Source organism: Myodes glareolus, chromosome 6 (genome assembly GCF_982192425.1).
Source record: "Myodes glareolus chromosome 6, mMyoGla1.1, whole genome shotgun sequence".
NCBI classification, from domain to species: Eukaryota; Metazoa; Chordata; class Mammalia; order Rodentia; family Cricetidae; genus Myodes; species Myodes glareolus.
This window is the reverse complement of record NC_142031.1, coordinates 50,310,845-50,323,346: the sequence shown is the minus strand read 5'-3', so window position 1 is coordinate 50,323,346 and position 12,502 is coordinate 50,310,845. Positions and strand designations below refer to the sequence as shown.

The window sequence follows — 12,502 nt, the reverse complement described above, 5'->3', positions numbered from 1 at the left end:
GTCTACAGAGCAAGTTCCAGGGAGAGACGAGGCTATACAAGGATATGAATGGTTTGTGTATGGGGGGAGGGATGGGGAGTGGGGAGGGGCTTTTTTTTCCCTCACCCTAATCTCTGGAATTGAGAACTCCCAACAAGGAAAGACCTCAAGAACTTTGGGAACTGGAAGGAAGCCTCAGTTACCTGACAATGAGCAGTCCCAAGCGGTCGTTCTCTGTTCCACTCTCCAAGAGAAAGACGGGGGAAGGGACAGAGGAGAATGTTTGGAAGCTGTGGTTGAAGATGAGGAGGTGGGGTCTTCCTGGAGTTAGGGAAGATGGGGGAACAATAGGTAGGAGACCAAGAGAAGAGAGAGGACACCTGACAGAAGAGCCTAGGGATAAGGTAGCAGGGATGGGGCTCAGGAAACAGAAAGGTAAGGGGGCGGGGACACCTCGCAGCGGGTCACGGGGCGGGGACGCCAGGTGTAGGAGGCCCGGCGTCTGCGTGGGAGGAGCTGGAGCCGGGAGTGATTCACCTTTCCCGGCCCTTCAGGCTCGCCCCAACTCCGGATCTGGGCGGAGGGGCCCTGGGGCGTGTTTCCCCACCCCTTGCGGACTTCGGAACTGACTCGGACAGACTGGCGCCGGAACAGGAGTGGTCTCTACTGGACGACAACTTGGTGGGTTCGGGTCCTGCAAGAATGCGGGCCCTGTCGGCCGTGGACGCACTTGCCAGAATGCGACCCTCTCTCCGGGACCCCAGGGCGGTGGAGGACACGCACACGGCGCGGCCAGCGCGCAAGAGCGCGGTGGAGAGACTGGCAGCCGACCGCGCCAAGTACGTTCGAAGCACGCCGGGATCCAGCCAGGGTTCTGTCTCCGAGGCCAGGGTCCCTGAGACCCCAGGGGTGCAGCACCGCAACCCAGTTCCTTCGGCTCTTACTCCAGCTCCCGTAGCCCGAAGGGTTATCCCTCGGAAGCCGCTGAGACCTGATTCGTTGGTCATCTACCGACAGAAATGCGAATTCGTCCGAGGGCCAGGAACAGACGGTTCCAGAGGGGGAACGGTGAAGAAGTTTTCCCAGGGGTCTCCCAAGGACAAAATGCCAGTATCCCCTGAGACGACCGTGGTGTCAGGTGAGGGCAAGACGAAGGAAACAGCGGTCACTTGGACCAAGTTCGATCAGAGGGTAGCCACTAGCCCAGCCTCTCCGTTATCACTTCCCACCCCTGTAGTGGCCACGGAGTCCCCAGATGTGCCTCTGAAGGTGACTTCCGAGGTTCCAGTCGCACCCTCCGCTGTGGAGCTACGGGTGTCGCGTCGCAGAGGATTGCAGCGCTCTCAGTCAGATCTCAGCTCCCGCTACTCGATAGCCAGGGCCGAACCCGACAACTTCTTTCTTTATTGCGGCCTGGAACCTGAAGTGGTGGAGGCTCTTGGGAGAGAGAACTTCTCTGCTGGGTCCGACAGTGTTACATTCAAAGTGCGGAGCGTGAGCATGGCTACTTCTGATAGTAGCTTCTCCAGGCACAGCGAGGACGGACTGCAAGAAGAGGAGCTCATGGAGCAGATGCCTAGCACCACCTCGGTAGTAGAAAGGAACGCCCGTATCATAAAGTGGCTGTTTACCTGCAAGAAGGCCAAAGAAACCCCCAGCCAGAGGTTGCAGGGACCTGCCTGATTGACGTCTGATCCAGGTTAGAAGGTGTGTGTGTGTGTGTGTGTTTACACGCGTTGACTAAACTGGGTCTGGGTGCTGGCCAATCACAGCTCCTGGTTAGAAAACAGAGCCTACAGTATGAAGGCTCGCAGTTGCCCTCCTGGTGCTGAATTTGAGTACCTGGAAAGGTCATTCAGTTAACGCTCTCCCTGCTGGCATATCATAGTGTAGATGGTGGAAGGCAGAAGTACCAAACGGCCCAGCCGGCAGTCTCACGCCCCCCTTAACTCCTGCTTTGAAAGTAAACTCTGAGGCTTAGGCATTTATGCACCCGGCCAAACTCCTGGTGGGCCTTTCTGATGTCTACCGGGCATTCTCAGCTCCCGGTAAGCCCTGATATCTCACTTCCAGCAAGACGCTGGGGAATCCCCACCCCCACCCGAGGCTTCGAGGTCTTGAGATCTTGGTCCTCCTTTAGCAAGAAAAATATGTTTTGTTTTGGTTTTTGTGGTGGTGGTTTTTGTTTGTTTGCTTGCTTGTTTTGCCAGAGATAATAATACAGAATGTAAGCGCCTCCTTGTCTAGGAAGTAACCACACACTTCTCTGTCCTCGGCCTGGGCAAAGACGCTAAGGCTGCACACCTCCTTCTTTCTCTTTTGTTTCGAATATACCTTGGGAGCAGGAAGGAAAAGATACCTTTAAAGGAGTATTGTTGAGAACAAGGCATTTAAACATTTCAACAGGTTTTTTTTTCATTCTGTCTTTGAGAGCAAGTTACTGTGAAAAATTTTAAAAATCACATTTTCTGTCCCTGAGATAAATACTAACTGAAGACATCTTATTAGAATATGAAATTCCATGGGTCAGACACTTAGATGCTTATATTCAGTCAACCTGTGTTTATGAACGAGCTGTTGAGTGTTCTTTATACAGATAGAAAGATAGTAAGGAGACGTGAATTATTTTCTCTTGATTTCAGAAGACTCAAACTTAAGTTCTTCATTATAATGTATTGAAGATTTGCTTATTATGCTAGTTCAAGTCCCCAAAGGAGGTATACAAATAATAACAATAAAATAGCAGAAAAAGTTGCATCCGTTTGTATTTTCACGAATGATAAATTCATTGTCTTTGAATCTGAGCCGTGTGGGTGGTGGCAAGGGTACCAGGGTGCAGTTCTGAGCACTGTGACATAGAGGGGGTAGGGGCTGAATAGGTATGGAGAGAGAAGAAACCAGCAAAGGGCTCAGCCTATCTCACAGGCATACATGCTAGGGCTGACTTATTTGTCTATAAAAGGAAAGGAGGCAGAGAAAGGTTGTTCCACTTCGGTGTTTTATTTTCTTTGTAGCCAATAATCTACATTTCTGTTGTTGTTGTTCTGAGAGTGAAACACAAGGGAAGAAAAAAATTGCCTTTTTGGATGAGGCATAAGAAAACAAATTGCCATGAGATAAACTTAGGGTTAAATAATGATGGGTAACAAGATGCCATACCAATAACCTAAGTAAAGCCCAGAGAATACTCACCCATATTGTCTCGAGACTTCTGGATGGTTTGGGCATCATCACATGAAATTTGCTCCATGAACTTAATCCCCTTGACCCACAGAGCAGCCTGTGCTATATAAGCACTGCAGAAATATCTGGAACCTTGGGACGGTGAAGTAACATTCCTGGGCATTCTCTAGCTCCTGGAACTGGTGTTTGTTTGGGCCCACAGCTCCATTCACCTACTCCAATCCAGGTGGCCAACACCAAAGCTGATAGCGAAGTATGCGTCTGTGGGTCTCGTTTTTCTTCTAGCTTACGTTTGCGTTGAAATAGGACTGCAGGAAAATTACAGAGTCTCTGAGATGATCAAAGTTGGGATTTAGAAGTGAACGACGAAATGCCATTTACATCAGTGGTTCTCAACCCAAGGGCTGTAGACCCCTTGGAGCTCTAACAACCCTTGCACAGATGTCAACAAAGACCATTGAAAAACACAGATATTTATATTACTATTCATAACAGAAAAATTACAGTTCTGAAGTAGCAAGAAAAATACTTTTGTGGTTGGAGACCCTACACCTGAAGAACTGTATTAAAGGGTCAAAGCATTAGGAAGGTCGAGAACCACTTATGCTAATGAGTGCTTTGTTCACATAGTAGCCAGAGACCTATAATTTATAATAAAATATTCTTCTTGGAATTAAAGCGTAAGTTTATAAGTTTCTTACCCAGGGAATCAAAATGTTTGCTGGTCAAAACTGAAAATAGCATAACTGCCTACAAATCATAGAATTTTCACACCACCCCCTAGGGACATATGAGTAGACGGACGGTCACACATGGACAATTTTAGTCATGTTTCCCAGAGTATAAATCATGAGAATTGACCTTACAGTTTCAATTTTCAATTATCATCCTATCCATCAATTTATCAAGTTATTACCTAAAGAAATGTAGTTTTTCTGACTTCTTAAAAAATAAAGTACACAAATTGCTGGTTTTAATATTTACATAAAAGAAATAACTTGTCTTTGGGTAGTTAGAGATAAACATGGCTTGATTTTTGGACTAAAAAAAATCAGATATTGACAGCCACCTTTCCATTTCTTTTTTTGGAAAAAAGAGTACCTGTGGAAGTCCTAACTGTATCTAATATTTGGAAGACAGGTACTCAGTTCCCTTCTTGGTCTGCATTGGGAGCTCGACAGTGTCTCCAGGAAGAGAGGATAAGTAAAGCAAACAAGTGACCAAAAGATACTAAGGGCATCCTTCTCTGCTTCCTGGTCAGCACCTGGTCCTATTGGAGGTACTAGTGTTTGAAAAAGAAGGAATCTGTTTGCCTCGAGTGTTCTATCAAGACAGCCTACATTGTTTTTAGCTGTGTTGCCCAGCCCTAGGCCAGTATTCCTAGGTGGAAGGTTTTGTCCATATTCCACTGTGTGAGTTGTTGAAAGAAAAGAGAAATTTCAAAATTCCAGGAAAAAGGCTTGTAGAGAGAGAGATTTTTCTATCAAAGAACCCAGATAAAAGCTCTCTTTGACATACCTAAATTTTTTTTCAAAATTTAAAACACAAGAAAAATGTATTGAAATAATAGAACTATTATAAAACCAAAGAAAGGAGAGGCCATATTCTGTTGTACATTTTATAGCAGATGAAATGTGACTCATGGTTCTTTTCTGTTTTCTCCACAGGAAGCAAACTTTTCCATGATGAAGGGACCCTTAAATTGAATGGACTTCTGAGCCATGTGTTTGATTCTGTTGACCAGGCTTGTATATTGGTCATGGTGAAGTGCTGTGGTGAAGATGGGCGGGAAGATATTAGTAGTTGTGAGAGGCATCCTCCTTGTGAGAGTCTATCTCAAAAGGCAGCTGAAGAAATGATAGCTGTTGGAGAATATTTTCAGGACTTTTTTTTGCCTGACGTACTGACAGTTTCTGCAATGTGTTTTGATAATGTGTAAATAGATGCTTTCAAAGAAAGGAAGACAGTATGAAATCAAGCATGGATGTGGTAGTATACTTCTTTCAACTAATTTATGCTACTTATAGTTATGTAAGCACAAAGAGGTATCTATTAAGTGCTGTGGCTGAGACCATCATTTGGCACATACATTGGTTTCCAAGCTTTATTATAACTAAACTGTAGTTATTTCTATACTATACAACGGATAGTCTTTTGTAATGATTTTAAGAGGACATTTAAAATCACTTTAAGGCTTCATGGTTCATTTTGTTAATTCCACTTTCTTCTTGACCATAAATATATAAAAACACCCATTGGGAGATTCATGAGACTAGAGAGCATGCAAAAAAAAATAAAAGTCCTCTTTTTGCACTTGTTCAATGTATTTGTAATTAGGGAGGTCCATAAGAGCCTGGAATATAAGATAACAAGTATTTACTTATTTGGGGAAAAACTCACAATAAGGATAGAGAGACACAGTCCTCTGTGAACACTGGAAGCTGTGAGCCAAACTCTGACCACCAATGAAGAGAAAGCAAGCATGCTTCCTGTCTGTGCTTATGGTACCTCAAACCATGCCCTAATGGGCCAGTACCCAAGAAGTTATTGACTGAATGAATTCCCACAACACCAACCCCTTTTGTCTAAATAAGAGAGTTCTAACCCTAATACAAAACTATATACAATAAGAGCAAATAGCAAGTATTGTCCAGGAAAAATAAAAGGCAAAAATATATACACAAAAATAGAACTACAATCCACATGAACAGCCTCAAACAAGAAACACAAGCTACATGTTCAGTCTAAGGTAATGAGCAAATAACAGAGATTATTTTACTAGCTGTCCTATCCTGAGAAGTCTAAATCTTATACTAAAATGTCTCAGCCAAGTTATGAGAGGAAAGTAGCTATGACTATTTAGTCTACAACCCCATCAAAGACCTGAGAAGGAAAATAATATTTCCTGAGTAAGCTGTGGTGCAAGCAAACAACTTCCAAAAGGTGTGAGAAATGACAGAGACAGCTTGCTATCTGGACAATCATCCAAAGTCGCATTTGCAATGTTGGGGCAACCAAATTTGGCTAAGACCTAGAGCAACTGACAAACCATTTTCAGAGGCAGGAAAATTCGAAAGACTGTCCTACCTTGTCTTCACAGGTTCAGCAGTCATTTTTGCTTGTATCTTGTTTCTCAGGTTTGGACAGAGTGCATTTTGTCAATAGTCAAAGCAAGGGAAATTTTTTGCCCAAATACCGGTTTTGCCAAGAAGAAAACAAGCTCCAAGTGGAGTGTCTTCGGTGTTCATCATTCTCTCAGGAATAGATTGGTGCTGCCAGGAGCAACCATGTTTTATGTCAGCAGAATCCTGAGTTATTTAGATATTGTATTCTACAGTTCTGTCTATGTGGAATACAATCTCTGTGCATTTAGAGAATCTGACTAGTCTAACTATAAGTATGGCAAATATGGGTGACTATTGACTTATAATTCTTTAAACTTTAAGTATAGCTTAAAGACTAAGGTTTCACATTATAAAATTAAACAGTCTTTAAACAGATATATAGCAAATGAGGGCAATGATCCCAAAAATGTAAACAATCTATGTAAGTATCTTGATCAGAGATAGAAATGTATAGTGCAATATGAAAAATATATCCTAAAATTGCATCAATATCCAAAATGTCTTAAGCAGAGGTAGAAACATGCATGCATACAATATGACAGAATAATTTTTCATAAGTGCACAAATATTGTAAACAGAAATAGGAGCATACTCAATATAACAAATATAATTTTAATTTATATCAACATACAAATTATTTTAGACAAGGATACAAAGATAATTTTACAGTTCAGTTTCTTGTGATTTGGTCAGTATCTAAGGAGTCCTGCTAGTTCTTTAACAATGTTCCCAATAGAGTGTGATCTATAGCACCCTCATCCTTACCTACTATCAGGGATATAAACTGGTTCACACATAAGGAGCACTTCCCTGGCCTGAGGTTTGATTCCACTTCACATACCATAAAATTAATTTTGGCATCAATTCATTGTTTGCAGAGGATGTGTTTGGAAGCAAGGTCTGCTCCTGGGGTTTGTGAGGTTCTAGGTTCTGAGTATGTGTAAAAAGTTACTGAGCCCCGGGTTATGAACTTGTGTGTTATGTTCACAATAAAAGGATTTTAGATTCAGCGTGTTCTGAGAGAAAATATGTGTGAGCAACAACCCCCCAAAGATTGTCAGTCAATTATTTGAAAGTTTACTGTTTTTTTTTTCAAAATGTATTCCTTAATTTTAAAATAAGATATGAGAAAAGATTGTGGAAGGAATTTCTAAATGGTAATATTTATGTCATTCCATTTTGAAATGTCCCTACTTTAATTTACGTGTAACTGTTTTAAGAGTATCTTTTTAGTTACAAAAATATTTAGTTTTGCATTTTCTAGTCCTCAGGTGGCTTTCTTTTATTTCACATGGCTTCCCTTTCACCAGCTCATTTTTACATATTTTTCTCTTTTGCCATCTTTCCATGCACACTGTTTATTTGAGTATTTATCTTTTGTTTGCAAGTGGAGCTCTGTGAGACTTGTTTCAAATATGTCACAGATGATTATTCTTGGGGTTTTGCCTCTCAAGACGGCTTGGGAAGTGTGACCTGTGCTGCTGTTTTGCATATCACTGTATCACACTTCGTTTCAAGAGGTGACACAATGACAGCAATTTGTAAACGATCTTTCCGTATGCGCAATTCTTTATTTTCAGGTGTCCCATTAGTTTTATACGTAAATGTCTTGAGAGGAAGATTTTGGGATGGAGACAATTTAGCAGTTAGAGGGCATGAAATTTATACGTTTCGTTTGTCACCTGTGTATTGAGTAAGTTAATGTTACAAAGAATAGCTTATAAATAATGTAATTAGATATGTTGAAAAGAAGAAAGATAGTAATGATAGCCATTCAATGGTAGCCTTTTAAACTGCTACATGTGAATAGAGTAACAGTGTCCAGATTAAAAGATAGCGATATGCCAGGTATTTTCCTCATCTTCTATGAAAATATTTATATCTACATCTCTCTGGCAGTAGAAGAAAAGGCGACTTCGCTGTTCTGTGCTTGTTCCAAGAGTTTATTGCAGTGCTCCAATTGGTGCTGCCTTGACCTTGGCTGACTGCCAACAGGTGGGGCAATCCTGAAGTGAGTGAGTGAGGTTGTGGTGCTGTGATCTTCTCCTCAAAGGAAAGCCTTTCCAGACCTGGTCAAAGGAGATGCATGGTGTTTGAAGTCTTCAGCTCTCCTACCTATGTTTATATTTACTATATGGCTGTATTAAAACTATTTTAGAGTATTTAGCTCTTTGGTTTTCCTTAAATATACCATGAATCATATGCTTAAAAATACTTTTTTCACGTTTTAGTACTAGCATCCATCACTGAAAAAGAAACATCAAAATAAAATGAAGACACTGTATCTTTATCATTCACTCACTCAGAGAAGGCTACTGTGGATTTCTTAAGTTGGTTCCCTATCTGGCCAGCACAGCTGGGTCTGTGTGGACCTGAAGGTAAGGCAGGTGAGGAAGTCTGGTCTCTTGTGGCAATGACCAAGCCAGGCCAGTTTCACTTTCAGACTTGCTATGACTTATGCCTACACAGAACAATATCCAAGGGATCCAAAGCCTGCTTCCCGGCCTCCACACATTCATGTGCACATGTGATGCATATAAATTCACCCAACTCAACACATCTATACACATAAAAAAATTCTTAAATGAAGATAGAATCTGACACACTTTCTGTGAAGAAGCATATTCTGAAGGGCTTTCCTGCCTTGTCTTGACAATGTTTGGCAGTCACTTTGTTTTGTGTCCTGCTTGTCCAATTAGGACAACATACCGTCAGAAGTCAAGGAAAGGGCATTTTCTTGCCCAGTGGCTTACTTTTGTCACAAAGAAAATAAACTCCACATGGAGTTTCTTCGATGCCTATCATCTTCTCTGAAGCAGATTAGTGCTGCCAGGAGCAGACATGCCTCATTGTCATGAAAAAAGAATCTATGTTATTAAAACATCTTGAATGCCATATTCTGAAGATCTCTGAAGTGCTTGAAGATGACCTATCTATCTAAAATATATCTTTGTTTGACCTCGAAGACATATATAATGTGACTACAAGTTCAATTATAATAGGTGATTAACTACTAGCCTGCATAGTAGAAATTTGCACTACTTTGTTAAATGAATTGTGTAGGTACAATACCTCGAACAAGGGTAGAAGTGCGTATATAGTATGTTCTAATAAATCTCAAATTTGTATCATTATACAAAATTTGTATACAACATACAAAAATACAATCCAATGTAAAACATTTAAAAGTAGTAGTTGCTTTTTTTAAAAGTAGATTCAATAATCTACCTTTTATCTTATTATGTCTCTATCCCCTTTTTTCTTTTCAAAACAAGAACCTTGAATCTAATTTCCTTTGTTTAGCTCTTTTCCTGACCATTACCAATAACAACATGTAACAATGCCACTAAACAATGAAAAATAGCCACAACTCATTGAATGACCAAAAACACCCACCCCATCTCTTAGAAATACGGGAGTCCTATTCTTTAAATTTGCTTCCTTCTGTCTGGGGGTGAGAGTATATTTACAGAATTTTGAAAAGAAAACATTGGGTTAATTGTCAAGTACTGGGAGAGGTAGCTGTATCATTGTTGTTCAGTCTCTGCATAATGGGAAAGTCCAGGACTTGTCTCAGACCTTGGCTAGAATAGTCTGTTAGGCTGGATCATCTCAACTAGCCACCTCAAAATTGTTCTGAGCAATTTGTAGTCAAAAGACAATCTTTAGGTGGTATTTTTTCAGCATAGTAGTGTTATAATAGTCTTTGGAGGAATTGTTGTGGGGCTCTGTTCTCCTTTTGGAGACTGCAAAGGTCACTATTAGGCTTGCTCGTGGTTCACTGCAGAAAACTGATATTCAAGTAAACGAAACCATTTTCTAGAATTATTTAGTCCTTTATATAACCATTAATATCATGACAAAAAGTTGAAATATATATATATTAATATTACAAATCTTATACCTTAAGAAAAGGTTTTAAAGAGCTAATATAAAACCAAAATACTCATAGATTAGTGGAAATATAATAGTCCTTAAATATTTCTTTTCTGTCCCATAGCAGGTGGCTCTTCAGACATGAGACAGAGATTTTGAATTTCACTTTAATAAGCATGCTTGGGTTTAGAGAAGGAGAGAGCCATACTCCAATTCCAAAGCCTACTCTAATATTTAATTAGACTGGAGCTACAAAAAGACAATTTGCATTATATGTCTGTAGAAAATAGCAGAAACAAACATTTGGGAAAATTTTACAAAATTTTATCCTGTTGGAAATGTGATATACCAATAAACCAATTTAGTACCCTTCTTGAGACATTTCTTTCTGGATGATTTGTCCTTTTTCTTCAGATATCTTATTTGTCCTGTGGTCTTCAGATTCTTTAGCTGGATACCTTTATTCACCTGAAAAGACAGAAACAAAACCCTTCCTCAATCCTGATTTTGGGGAGACTTTTTTGTCAAGATCAAATGAAAAGCATTTGTAAGTTTTATAGGGTAGTTTATATTAAATGGCCATGTTGTTTGATGAATATCTCTCCTAATTTAGAGGTGTCTTTTGTTCACGTTGAATCTCTATCAATTTTGATGGTATTCATAGCTTTTCTTCTCCTGTGGAAACAAAAGCAAAACCCCTTTCCCAACATAGCACATGTTCTGGTTTCCATTCTGAGTTCAACAGATCTTTACAGTATATTGGCTGATTTAATGCTATAGTATTTTTTTCTACTATCAAATGTCTCTCTGCATCTGTTGCTCCTTTCTCATCAGTGTTTCTAGAATTCAAAGTTAATAAAGTATTCAGTAATCTATTTCTGGTGTCTTTATTATTTTTTTCTGTTTATTTAGCATATCTCTTAGAGTTTGATTTGATTTTTATATAACTGCCTGGCATATAGGCTTATGTGGTATATCTGTAATATGCTTCATATTATACTAAGCAAAAAACTGTTTCATTTTCTTAGAGACATACACTGGAGCATTGTCTGTCTTTATTTGTACAGGTGTCTTTATTTGTACATGATGATCATGACGTCTAGCAAATGTATGATTATCAAATTAACCTTTTCTGAACTCAAAGCAGTTGCTCATTGAAAATCTGGATAAGTACCAATGGTGTTGTGTACATATTTTAGTTTTTCAAATTTTGCAAAATGAAACACATCCATCTTCAGATTTCATTCAATTCACCCTTTGAGTTACTTCTTGAATGTAGTGGTTGTATAAAGAACAAGGAGGACATTTCTTTACAATTTCCTTGTCTTGTTGCCATGTAATGGAAAAGTCTTTTTTTTTTAACCTGTGCTATTGACATGATTTTTTTTTATGAAATTCTGAGCCCTCCAGCACATTTCCAATCAATAATTGGTCAGTTTCTTCACTATCTTGTGCTAGAGGATCTAGCAAACCCATATGGTATCAGATGTGTGTTATGTATATGGGATGATTCCTATTCTTGCTTGTATCTTGTAACTGAATAAATAATAAAGTTAACTCTGTATCATCTGGTATAAATCCAGTGGTTTCAATATGCAAAGCAACTCTTTCTACATATTGGGAATCGGTAAATATGTTGAGAATTTCTTTAAAAATCCCTTAGAACCATGAAAATAGCACATAATTTTGATTTTGGACAGAATCATAAGGGCTTTGTTCCTCTTTACTTAAATTTTCTGATTTTTAACCTGTTTTTCCTGATTTATTTGTATCAGTATAGAATATAGGGACTCCAGTTATTGGTGTGTCTCATACAATGTGAGAAAGTATCTAGTTAGTTCTTTTTATAAGTTGAATTCTCTTGCTTTTGGTATATTTGTTGTAAATCTTTCCAAAAAATTACTACAAACTCTTTACCAGGGTTCACTTTTTTCCCATAATTTTTCAATTTCACCATTATTAAAAGATACTATAATTTCTGCTGGGCCTATTTCTGCAAAGTCTCAATTTTCATTTTAGAATTAATTCAGAAAACTTTTCTTCATTTTTAAATTCTTTTATTGGTTTATGTGCTAGAAAGATTCATTCTAAAATCATATCTTTCCTCTGCATTAAAATTCTTTTAGGGGAATGTTTGGAGAGTAATATGACCAGAATGCAGTTAAGATTCAGATCCACACGATCCACATGGGCCTTCTTTAATTTCTCTTCAATCAAAGCAAAGTCTTTCTCAGCTTCAGCTGATTGTAGTGGTATTTCAGTTGTATTTTGATAAATAAAATTTGCCTAGGTATCAGGAAAGTAAAACAGCAGTCTGAGATCCGGGTTCAGGGAAAGCC

General features: G+C 39.4%; 1 protein-coding gene across 2 annotated transcripts; it reads left to right on the top strand.

Annotated features, from left to right (window-relative positions):
- The first annotated feature begins 518 nt into the window (after window positions 1-518).
- On the top strand, window positions 519-9,475 carry Fam110c (family with sequence similarity 110 member C). 2 transcript variants are annotated; one of them, XM_048439865.3, is made up of 2 exons: window positions 519-1,686; window positions 4,830-9,475. In XM_048439865.3, exon 1 carries the CDS (start codon window positions 682-684, stop codon window positions 1,660-1,662), a length of 981 nt encoding a protein of 326 aa, XP_048295822.1. In that variant the 5' UTR covers window positions 519-681; the 3' UTR covers window positions 1,663-1,686; window positions 4,830-9,475. The 2 variants fall into 2 exon arrangements, with proteins under 2 accessions (XP_048295822.1, XP_048295821.1); XM_048439864.3 differs by having other exon boundaries at window positions 521-1,678.
- The last annotated feature ends 3,027 nt before the right edge of the window (window positions 9,476-12,502 follow it).